General features: G+C 38.9%; 1 protein-coding gene across 1 annotated transcript in view; it reads right to left on the bottom strand.

The window, feature by feature from the left end:
- Positions 1 to 13,080, bottom strand: part of KIF26B (kinesin family member 26B) — a 277,616-nt gene that overhangs the window by 159,796 nt on the left and 104,740 nt on the right. Inside the window, exon 4 of the mRNA XM_057389756.1 lies at positions 6,112 to 6,278. Coding sequence (XP_057245739.1) covers positions 6,112 to 6,278 — 167 coding nt within the window. The remainder of the gene's footprint in view (positions 1 to 6,111; positions 6,279 to 13,080) is intronic.

Below are 13,080 nucleotides of genomic sequence, written 5' to 3'. Positions count from 1 at the left end.
GTAAATAATTTGTTCCAGGATAGTAATMTTTTCCTTAGATTCTTCTAAATAATTATATTTTTAAAACATGCTGAGACCAGAAAACTCCATTTGTTAACTTCAAATGTRCAGAATTGTTTCCCTTAAGTGGATTACTTTCATAGTGGGAGCACGAGAAGGATTTACATCCTTTTTACCAGTTACATGCTTTGAGGCTGAGCAGATGGCACGCCCCTGCAAGCATAGTATTCTACAATAATCTAGGGTAGTTTAACTTATTTCTTTTTATAGCTTCATGGGTCACTCCCTAAACCCTGTTTAAGGATCTGTATYTTAAACTGTGAATGCAAGCTAATAATCTGCAACCAACATATGGTGGATGTAATTGGCATAYAGATTCAAATTACTTTTGTTCACAGCCCAGTGGCAACTTAAACATATTCCCACCAGATTTGCAACCYAGGTATAAAGAGTGCATGCATTTTTAATGTTTTTGTTTAAATAATGGCAGCATGGAATATCTGAAGATTCAAACAACATTGTTTCAGACATGTACCACAAACAATTCTGGTTAGAAATGGACCTAGCCCAGAATCTTGCTCTTAAGCTTTTCTTTTAGCTTTTTTTTTCCCCTTTTTTTTATTTAAATCAAATGACAGGAACTGATTCTAACGAAAGTATCATGGGGAATGTGTCAGCCTTGGGGGGAAAAAAAAACACTGGAAATAACTACCATGCAAAATTTGAGATCATTCAAATTCTTTGGCTTTCCCTCTTCCAGATGTGGCACTTAAGTCCTAATTTTTCATTGCATATCAGAGCATTGCCTCCGCTACTACACACTGGCTAATCATGCATGCAACTCTCATATTCTTTCTCACCAAAATATTTTCTTTTTTTTTACAATGAACTATAGAAAAAGAGTATTTCTTATGCCTCAACTGACAGCTTTCTTTCAYTTCAGGAGAGTCACAATTCCCTTTTGACTAGCATTTGATTTATATACATGAAATAACACCAATAACAGAGAGCAGGAACAGCCTGTTAGTTAGGACTCTCACAGCAACAGGGAGCACACAGAAGCAGTGACTATGACCATAGATCTCCTACATTACTGAGGAATATTGAGCAAGTATGGAAAATCAGCCACTGAAGTTGTGCACTCAAACCTAGGTGCCAATTTTAAATGTTTCATGGYCTTTGTGGAAGACTGAGATCATTGTGATTAAAATTTCCATTATTYAGCCCAGGCTTTGAAGGTAGAAATATTTGTGAAAATGATTTACAGATGTTTCCAAACTTGTTGCCAGCATTCCTACTGAAAGATGGTCTGTGGATCTTTAACATTCTTTTTATGTACTTCTTATCCAGCATATGATAGGGATGAGGGAAAAGAGTAGAAATTCTGGTGTTACTAATATATAGTTCTTTGAAATGTCCAAGAGGCTGACCACAATTTAACTGTTAWATTTAGTTTATTCAGCTAATGAAAGAAAATCATGTTAGATTCTGCATAGTTTAGACAGCATCAAAGCAAAACATGCTCTCACCCAAGTCTCAGAAAATAATTTTCTCTTAAGGATATTGAGGTGACAACTTAACTAGGGCTTTAAAATGGTATGACTACAATACACAGTAGTTTTAAAGGGAAAGCCCTGGTGTTTCTGGATTCCTTTGGGCTTTAAAACAGACACAAAGATTGTATAGACTAACTMTAAGGAAAAACAGCAAACATCAAAAGTTGTGTGATAAACTCAAGTTTTCCACATATATGCAAGAAACAGGGAGGCATGAAATTTCAGGGTTTATAGAGTGCTAAATCATCAAAACAGCACAGCAGCTTTAACAAGAGGGCCCCACAAATATTGTCCTCRTATCAGCTTTGCATTTCATGCAAGATGCATGAGAATTTTTAAAAATATTCAAAAAGGATTMTCAGGAACGAAGGGGAAATCTGTGAAACATTCAGCAGCATTTTGAACACAACATTCACTGTCCCCTTGGCGGCAATGCACTGCCTCACCTCCAACTTCCCTGYTGCCATACCACCCAGGGATGGGGAATGAGTTGGGAAAGGGTCACCAGCAGYTTTCCCAAGAATTAAGGTAACTGTAAGTAGATCTTATCCCATGCTGAGTAGCTGCATATCCATTATACATGCAACTAAGTTYTTCTATTCCTATTTTGTCTTAATATAAGAGCTTTTAAAAATTTTGGACATTCCGTTTGAAAAACGTGCTTTGCAACATCTAAAACAATAGCATTGTGTGGCCCTCCTTAGAGTTTATTTGCACTAAGACATGGAAAATGGTCCCTAGAATAGATTTTTCAGGCTGCTTTCAAGATTATCTCTATTCCCATTAGGCTCAATTAACCCMAATATGACTATATCTGATTTCAGACTGATGCAGGCTTTTGGTCAAAATGCACTGTTATGCTTCTSACTAGCAACAGGAAACAACTTTAAAGACTTACATTCAAAAACATCTCCTCAAAAACTTTTTACCTTCTTTTACATCCCAAGTGAAATGGCCTTTTATGTTTCTCCTTTGTCCTGATGCAAAGGTCTTCCTCTCCAAGAAGGTAAGCTTACTATGATGGGGCAAACAAGGAACAGCACCAAGATCCCAAAAACTTCAATGTATTGTAATGGACAACAGAAAGGCTCTCCTCAAGTTTTGACTTCTAGTTCCTGCATTGTGCTATCACCCTCTGATGATACTCTACAGCCCAGTCACAGGAGAGATTTTTTATTCAGAAGGGCAGGTTTATTTGCAGAGTAGGCAGGTCAAAGATGAAGTCAGAGTCCCAGAAAGTTTCTCCATGTAGGAAACAGCATAGATAGGAATAAAATTGCAATGCCCCTTGGTTCTGAAAAAGCTTCCCAGYGACACCAGGGAAACAAGCAAAAGAAGGTTCTTCCCTAAGTTCTAAGGCAGCATCAGCAGCAGGATTTACCAAGCCCTTAACTGGGATGGCACACTCCTACATGGTGCTTGGAGGACATGAGGCAAGAGGCTGGCACAGCTTAGGCTGTCATGGTCCAAAGATGCAGTGCTTCTYAGGACAAACACGCAAACTGGAGGCAAAAGTTTAGTCATGCAAAAAAAATTCTAAAACRCTCTCTAAATGATTCATTATGTGTATAGAATCTTAACATTATTTCACATTCACTAAATGAATTATTCTCATCATGAATGTGTACTAGTAAGAAGCAAGATGATGCTAAATTAGCATGATTGAAGCATATCTGAGACAAAAATGAGCGATAGCCCAGAACACTAAGGCAAATTTGGTGCTTGTCAGTAAAAGCACAATTGATTGAATTCAGCTTCTGTGTCAGAATCACCATTAGAAATTCATTATTCATACCTGTATCTAATATTCATAAGCCTACCAGCTGAGCACTTTGGACAGTTTTCAGTGTTTGTTCCTTTAAAGCATTCACATACTGTCCCATGGGAATCCTGATGTGTCATAAGTTCCCTTGCAGCAATATCCCAACAAATGACAATTCACAGAAGCTGCAGCCCTTTTAGCTGGTTTGGAAATCTGTCAGCTACAGATCATGAAATGTAACAGTCAATTATTGAGACATCTGATAAATCTCCTGGTTTTTAAAAACACTGAGAGTCACTGTGGCCTGAGGATACTTCTCCATGGCTCAATGCCAGCTGTAGGCCAGTCAAGTGACTGTCACTGTTGAACTAGTAGTGCCTGAGAACAGAAAAATTATGAGCTCCCAGTATTCCACTCCTGATATTTCTGAAGTAATTACAACCAAAAGTTCCCATGGATGCCTTGACATTTCCTCCTTACTTCAGTATTTTAGTTAATTGGATTTTTTCCTGATGATGGATGACTTATATCTGAGCCTCATCTGAGGTTGGCTTTGCTTGTTAGAGAAGTCAGAATGAAATACTGTGGGACATTATGCAAAAGAATAAGTTCTACTCTTCAACTCTGAACTTCAGCTTCACATCGGCAAATTTCTCYGGCTTTGTAATAATTTCTTTCTTACTGTGAAAACATTGCATGTGACACAATTTAAAAAAAACCCCAGATATAGCTGGTAGTCAGYACTCCATGTGCCACTGGCAATCAGAAAAAGTCAAAGTTTAGAATTCATGGCCTGGTCCAAAGGACAGTACTGTAAACAGTGCACCACCTTAATGAGTTGGCCAACCACTGCCTTCTACTTCAGATTTTATAATACACGTACATGTAGGTCCTTGCGCTGCTTACCCCAACTTGACAGAAATGCAAATAGACACACACGATGCAAAACAAAAATTATTGATATTTTAAAAACAGGTTGTGGATTTTCTTGTTAAAAGGTCAAGCAGTGAACAATAAACTTGAATTTGCTGCTTAAATTGCCAGCAAGTGAAGCAACCTGAAATCCAGGACAAAACTGATTTATATAAGTGATATTAATCTAATTGTATAATACTCCAAACTATACCAGGCACTTTTGTCTTGATAAGTACAGTTTAAAAATAAACAGTCTAAACACAAGATCTCTGCTGGACCAAGCATACCCAAGAAGTCACAGCATCAGCTAGAAGCTAACAGAGTTCTACTTAAAATGCTAYGATTTACACTAGGGATTTTGAGTAAATTTAATTAGTTTCCTACATTTCAGCAGAATATATTAAAACCAAATGAATTCTCTCAGCATAAACAGTGAAACAATGAAGAACAAATGAGTTAAGTCATCTTCATAAATCAGTTCATGCTAAAATACATGCTAATCCCAATCTGCACTCCAGTTAGCTATTACCATGTGTGTACATTCAGCTATTTTAATTTAAATTAAATTAAACAGAAAAGGGCAGCAAGCCAAGACCACTGTCATCATTCACATTTGCTATTGCAACATCACATCTGTAAAGAAAAAATGGCAGAGTTGCCCCAAACAACTAGATCTTCTAAAATGCTACGCTTAATCCTTTTACACGACTCACTTGCCATGAGACACTGATTGAACATGTGCAGYCCTCATGTTGGTGAGGAAAAATAGGAGAGGAAAATCTTTTTTATGAATTTATGGAGTCCAACAGCTTTATAASTTTTCCGTTTACCTTTAAAATAAAATGGAATCATGTGGAATTACAAATAGCTTGGCTCTTTCAAGGGAAGGAAGCTGATCRGAAAATGCTTGAAGCATTCACTCRAAGTTCACTCCATGTTTTGAAATCAAGATCTCTCACTGGATTGGATTGGAATTGCAACAATAATAGCCTATTCTCTTATTATTTCATTACTTTCACAACTCTTCCCAAGTCAATCTTCTAATTAATAAAAATAATTAAATGGCATGGATTATTTCAATGTATTTTGTTACATAAGGATTCAACTGCGCTAAAGAGATTATGGTCTGCAAAGAGCATATTTCTGCACCAAAAAAAAAAATTGTTGGTGATAATTGTTATTTCACTTATTAGCTGCTATGCCAATTTAACAAAACATTTTACTAACAAATTAATCAAAATAGGCACAATATTTTTATTAATGAAACTTTGTCTCATCAAGATTTTTTAACCATGTCTGAATATTCAATATAAACCATGTTCCAAAGATGAATTTAGACCCTCAGGTTAATTTAGTGGCATGACAGGGACAGAAGCTGAAATCAGAAACCTTAACTTTTCAGTCTGAATGTTGAATTTTGATAATTTCCCTAGATGGAAGTAAAATTCATTCAAGAAGTCTGAAGTTTGCCACCAAACTGAACTACYCACCTCCAGTTACCTCTACAGTTAATTGCCTATCTCAGGAAATTATTAGGATGGGRCCTTCTCATTCAGGGATACACCCCTCTAAAAATGTCACAAAGTCAAGGGCTGTTCTGGGAGTGCAATCACATTTGAACCCAAATCAAGCATTCAAGAGATATTTTACAGAACAGGGTAGAAGTATCATCCCCATTTCACAGATAAAATTCATGTAGCTGGATCAAACAACATTTTCATGGTAATTCCTGCAAGTTTGTGATAGATTTGCATCTACAGCCATGTTTTGACACGTGATGTAGCCTATCAACCCCCCTTCTTCATCACAGATTTGTCTCCTTTGGAAGAAATGTGTGTTATRTGTCCAGCAAAGGAAAATCTTAGAAATCTCTCTTACCTGGCAAAAAACGATGCTGCCACCGAGGTGCCTGTGGATACCTCACTGGCGACATACGTGCTCTGGGAAGCAGGGAAGCTGTACAGGGAGGGTTTATCTGCGTTGTAGCGGTTCAGAGCTGCTTCAGTCAGACCCTCTCGACTGGAGTCTGTCACAAGCTGAGATATCTGAAGACAGGAAAATAACAGAAGTGTCATCAGCTGAAGCTCACTGGCTGACCCCTCCTAATCCAGCAATGCCCCTGGACTGCAGATGGAGTAAGAGAGAGGTGTTTCATTCCCTATCTCTTTGCTGCTCTGTGAAAAAGCTTATTGCTGCTTTCATGCTAATCTACAGCACTTAAGCTCAGCTCTAACCTTGTCTGCRTTAGAACCAATGGGATAAATTTATCCCATCACTAAAAATGCCAATAATGTATATGGCTTTCCATCCATATAGCACAGAAAGAATAAACCATAATCCTTGATTGGTTTTACCTCATGATACAAGACAGCTTAGAGTTGTGCAAAACATTTATATTTTACTACAGGAGAAAAAAAAAAATAAAATCACTTTTTTTTTCCTTTGTAAAATAACACACCACTAATGYATTAAGCAATTTTGTTGACCTTTTTCCAGCAAACTCAACACACAGCATGGGAAGGAATCCTTTGGGATCCTAGACAAATTATCATTTCTCTGCAAAATTGGAATCATTACTATTCACGTTCATTGCCTTTCTTAAAAGATTTTAAAGATAGTGTGATTTCATTGTTCTTATGAAAATATAGCACTTTTTTCTTTTTTAGGGAAAGTCTCATCACAGTCTATCATTGTCTGAAAAAAGTGGAGTTCAAACAGATTTGATCCAGCTCTCTTCAAACTAACTGAAAGATCTTTGACTTTGGAGAAAGCTGGGTCGGCTCTACTGAAGCAGTTCCTCAATACTTTGAATTCCGTTTCTTGATTCTTCTGCATGAATTTACAAAGATGTAATGTCATCTCCTGTACTTCATGAAATTCCTAATGGCTTCTGGTCACCAATGCATGTCACAAAAATGCAACATATACCTAAAAAAATCCCTCTCAAGTTATTGCTAGCAAGCATCTSTGGCATAGCTTCCTTCCCCTTTCAAAAAGTTTTCAAGGGGCAGTCTCTCACCCATTCAATTTCATGCCTTTGTGAGGCACATAAAAAAAATGTATTTGAAATCGTCCTGTAGTTCTTTTTCCACTTAGGCTTGCTTTATTTCACCTGTTAAACATTTCAGTTATTAAAAGCAAATTGAAGAACTTATCTGTATTTGGGAGGGAAGAAAGACGTGATTTGGTGACATTTTTTAGACCAACTACCATGCAACCTCTGTTCCCCTCACAGAGAATTGCTGTCCATTCTGCTGTGGGTTAAGAAGACAACACAAGTGTTTATCCTTATTTTACATACTTTTAGACCAACCAACTACCTCAAGAACARGAATGCTAAACCAGCCTCTCTACTTTTATGAGGAACCAGCAAAATTGCTGAAAGCATTCTGTTGTGGATTAAAGTTTCTCCTTTTGTTTCCTTTCTTGGGGAATTTTTCTTTCCCATTTTTGTTGCTGGGATACACTGATTGCCAAGTCATCCTTCTGATGGCTGGGCAATTGGCGAAGACAAACAGAACCTACACCCCCCTGAAGAATCCCCCTAGGCCCTCCTCCTGCCTGGCAGGTTTTTTATCCCTCTCTTTGGAGAGAGGGAAGTTCTCGAGCGAGTTTTGGGCTCAGGAAGGGTATGTGTGTGTGGGGCCGGGGGTAACTTCACTTCTTGCCCTGCTTGGCTCAGGGAGGACGGTCGACCTGCTGCCTACGGGGGAGAGCTCGCCTGTTGCTTTCTGCAGAGCTCAGCATCCCTCAAGTCGTTGGTTTCTCTTTGCTGCACTGGGATCTTCTGCCCCTGTGCCTTGCTGGGACCCCTGGGATTCCAGCTGCAGTGGTTGAATTCTGCTGCATCCCGTCTGCAGCCGCGGGATCTGCTCGTCTCTTTGCTCATCCGGCCATTCTGGGCTTTCTTGCTGTCCAGAAGAGCACCGAAATCAGTGTTTTCCACTATAAGTTTGCAGAAAACCTTTTTTCTCCATCCACTTCTGCCGGTTTGTGTCCGCCATTGGCCACGCAGGAGATCTGAACCAGCCGGGACCCGCGCCACAGCGCCCCCTGCAGCCGCCGGGGAATCATCGCACCCACCCTGCCTGRCCGGGAGCCAACAGCGCCCCTGCCGGCTGGGACTGTAACTGCACCAAAGGGGAGGCTGTGTCTCTGTGAGGCTGTCATTAGGTTTGTGACTGGGTTGGTTGTTACTATCGTCGTTACTTATTTCATTTTCTTATACATATTAGTTAAAACTATTATTCCCTTTTACCCATATTCTTACCTGAAAACCTGTAATTTTCAAAGCTACAATAATTCAGAAAAAAAAAAGAAGTCATATCCACTGCTCCAAGAAGAGTCCCTGCCTTCATTGGCAAGCACCTGTCTTTCAAACCAAGACACGCCACTATCATGTTAATCCCATGATGAGCCATTCCAATTTAGAGGATTCACTACAATGAATGAGCAGTGCTCTCAGAAGGCTACAGCTGAAATCCTGGACTTAAATCATCTCATACTACTGGTGGAATGCAGGAATTTAGGCTGTCTGCCAGGATACCTCCTTACATTTCCAGCAGGCAGGCAGACAGYTCTTCAGTGTTCAGCTACCCTATGTATGTCCACCTGGGGCATCCAGCACACTTGAATTCACTACACAGTATTTCCTTAAATATTACATAATATTTGATAACTCAGCTATTTATCTTTGCAGTGAACCAACACAAGATTCTGCACTGTCCCCTTAAATTATCCAGAAACAAAATTCCTCACCTTCCATGCTGGGAGCTGCTAAACAGRTGGATTTAAAAAGCTCTCCCTTCASGGAAGAGYACACATATAAACCTAACCAYATCTTAGTTCATCCAATTCATGTATTTGAAATCAGGATCGATCATCGTTAATTAATTACCATGGCTGACCATGTCACTAGGAAGTGCAATTCCCATGGCAACTGGACAGYGGTTAAGTATGGATGAGTTGACTTATCTCAACTATCATAACCTCCCCATCTTCTGCCAAATAAAGATTTTCAGCTCCAAATATGAATTTCCACAGCCASTGCAATACATTTCTACTGGTATCAGCAGATGCCCTGAAGTTGTGAGATGGTGAGGCTTGAGAGAGGTATTTCAGACAAATGCAAAACAGGAAAGCAGTTGTGCGTCTTGGTGTTTGGGACAACACAAAAGCCATGTCACCAATTGTAGAGACTTTCCAAGGATCCTTGTCCACATCCATAAGCCTAACATGAACTGCACAAAGCATAGCATGCCTCAAATTGATTGTGCACATTGCCTGAAAAGGATTACTCTTGAGCTTCCCAGAAACTGTCCAGATGCTTGGTTCCTGAGTTTTTTKGATAACTAATTCTTAAATGCAAGCACTCCAAAATTATTACTTACCAAAGAGACATAAGATTCCTTTAGAAATAAATAAATATAAACCTCTGCCCTTCACCTGTGCACTCAGAGAGAAGTAGATATTAGTCAGCAAGCAGAATGTTAATGCTTTTTAATAAATGGGGATGAAGATCTTATAAAGCCTCTTACTTAGGTCACATTTTCTTACTGTAAACTACAAAGGAACTGAAGAAGAAGGTAGAAATCATCAAATATATTTACAAATTCTGTATTTGTGGAGATGGCCTGGATGGACACTCATAGTACAGCATTTTGTGCTTGTTAAGTACCCTCTTGATCCTGAGGGCCCAGCAACACTACCTGGTTTCCTTACTGATGCTGGCACACTTCCTAGGAAAAAAAAACCTGTTTCTCAGCAGGAACTCACTCAGAACTAAATTCCAAATGTACACAATGTCTATCCTTGAGTTCCATTGATTTACTCTTATCCTCAGCAGTGCGACCTCTTAATCAACAGTGTCTTACAGGGATACCAAAATGGAAATATACCTAAGACACAGAAAAATCAAGACAAAGTAAGAACTAGCATAGCCACAGTCCGGAATCTCCTAATCTAGAAACGATCTTCAGTTTTAGCACTTTTTACTTTTTGCCATTGTGGGATTTTTTCAACAGTGAAATGTCTCCAGAAGTAATAAAACCTGAAATATTATCTTGTATTTCAAACATTCTCCAAATACTAATTTGGGAAGCTTGCAACACTATTTCATGTTACACAGGTAAAAGTCCACAGAAGTACCTGGTGATCCTGCAACACTCGTAACCTTTAACAAAATAACAGGTTTTGYCCGAGCAAGTTCAAGTCACTCTGTTGCTATCTTTTTCTTACATCCCTTTGCTCCTGCAGCTGGTGGAAATGAAAGGTGCTACGCCCAATTCTGTGCCAGCTGTGAACCTTTTATGCATCCYGTGTTTTCCAGAGTATTGCTTATACTGCACAAATTTGTTCATGTGGGTCAATCCACTGGCTGAGTGCCTCACAAGACACTAAGCGGTGTGCCCACAATATTTGGTTAATAAATCCTTATTTATTCCCAGAGTCCAATACATATATGTAAAGCAGGGAGCTCAAAATGTTCACACATCCAAAGACAACTGACTTCAAGTCAGTTATTTTGCATTTCTTTCTTCTGCCTCATAGATTAAGGGTATAGAAACCATTCAAACTACTAAACCAAACTGAAGAGTGGGGTTTGGCGATAATCTTGCCATCTCATTTACTCTGTGCTCCAGTCACAGTGCCTAATTAGCCTCCTCTCTTCTGGCTTTTTGTCTGGAAGTTCACACCTACACAAACTTGAGTAAATTATCCAGGATATTTCATGCAATTAAGGAAAAATAGTCATAGAACAGACATTTCCAGAGCTCTTGGAGAATTTATTTTTTTCTCCATCCCAGATAAAAAGACATAGTTGAAAATTACCCTTTGAGCATTAACAAACTCAGGTAATTTTTTTTTTTTTACCTTTCTCTTTTTCTTGTGTGTCAAGCACAGTTCCTGTAAATCTGCCTCTTAAGTATGACCATCTCTCTCAGTCGATGTTGTTTCTGCACTTAAGGGGGAAAAGACTTGATTCCTAAATTCTCTTTCTCTTCTGTGAGTACCCACATAGCATATACATGAGGTTTAAGATCAGTTTATAGGACATATTTTGAGAAATTCCTATATAGAATTGTTGGCAGCACATCACTGCCTGGATAAGCACCAAAATGACAAAGCACAAAACAACACAACCTTTCATGCCTCAATAAAAACCTTTTAAGTGCACGTGGAACAAGACAGATGTCCCTCCCAAGGCTCCATTCTTTTCTTCTGTCTCATAAATGCAAGGCAACCATTAACCTCCTCTTTCACTGCTTTCTGACACTATGCAGTGAGAGCTGGAGATAAATCATGATTTAAATTCTGTACTACATAGGAAAAAGATGGCTCTGCAGTTAAACCACAGGTGTCASCCGGGCTAGATTCTCTTCCCTTTCCAATTACAGAGTCTCTCTGTGCATAAGATTTGCCATCATGCAGTATGAGGTTAATTATATTTACATAAGGGCATTTTACAGCCAAGCTCATTAATGTTYCTAAAGCTCCTAAATGAGGACCTCCAACTGAAATTACCTTACAAATGAAAGTTAACATTTATGAAAGATGTGAAATAGCCGTTGCTGTGGAGGTGCTAAAGCATTCAGGAACATCCCCACAACCTAGTTAACATCACTAACTGACGAATGAACTGGATGCACAGAAATGTGTGAAATACATCTATATCTGAAGCTAAAATCAAAACATAAATTTGTGTTCAAGTTCACTATAAAGCAATTCTCAGTGTCCAGCAYTCCTAACCTCAGGAGAGAAGCTCACCAGGAAGAAGAAACTGAAGGTAGAATGCCTTCTTTCATAAACACATATACACTCGTGAATGACTTCTTTGGCAATGCACTCTTTATTCAGAGCAGCGCCGAACTTTCTGCCCAATAAATATAAATTACTTTCTGGGTTATTTTAGACAGTAAATGTCTACATCAACCAAGAAAAAGGTTCTTCTTAAAGACTCCCCTTTTAAACGTGAGTTGAGGAAAGCACCAAAGGATACATCTCTCAAAACCCTGCATACCAAAAGCATAAATTCATCTAAACTGGCTCATAGCACAAGTTTAACAGTTTAATACCAAGTTTTCCATTACACACGATCAGGTATTCTGGCTGTCCTACATTATTAATTTTTTACCTTCCACCAACTCCTTTTGGCTCATCAGTTTATTCTCTGTCATAACAAGACAAAATTATTCTTCCTGTTTKGCTAAACGGGGCTGGTTTCTGGTGCACGGGAGCGATGAAACAAGCACTGGGAGACACAACTCATGATGCATCCTGCATSTGGTCTTCCTTCTGACATATGCAAAGAAAACCAAATCTTTCCYGAGAACTAAGCAGCCCTGCTTTCCTGGGCTTGACCTGAGGCAAGACTAATTYACAAACTAATTTTGAAAACTGAAATAATTTGTCTACTTTCTTCAGTGTGTAAGAGCTCACTGCCTGATGTGATGGTGCAGTAGACTGCAGAATGAGATAAAAATCTGAAGTTTTCAGTCAGCCACCAGTKTCCCAGCCACTTATGCTGTCAGTGGAATTACAGTAACTTGCCTATAGGAAGCAGCATCAGAAAACAAACAGAGCAGGAGCTGACACTTCTTGAATCTTCAGAAAGGAGGTTAATGAAAAAAATTTAGGAGTTTTACTACACCTGGAAAAGGCATTCCTTATCAAGGGAATGTACTAATAAGTAGTAGGTCCTCTCCCCACAAGTTAGCAATTTTGCTGAGCTCCTATGGTAATACTGACTTCATCCCTTTTGCCTAACATGGAACTTCTGCATTAAGTTCTGCGCAGTAACAAAAAAGTTCAGCATAAATTTCTGTTTGGTAGCATTCAAAGGACAAG

This window comes from Malurus melanocephalus, unplaced genomic scaffold, assembly GCF_030028575.1.
Source record: "Malurus melanocephalus ecotype Western Australia unplaced genomic scaffold, MMel_1.1 scaffold_19, whole genome shotgun sequence".
NCBI classification, from domain to species: Eukaryota; Metazoa; Chordata; class Aves; order Passeriformes; family Maluridae; genus Malurus; species Malurus melanocephalus.
This window is presented reverse-complemented; position numbering and strand designations above follow the sequence as displayed.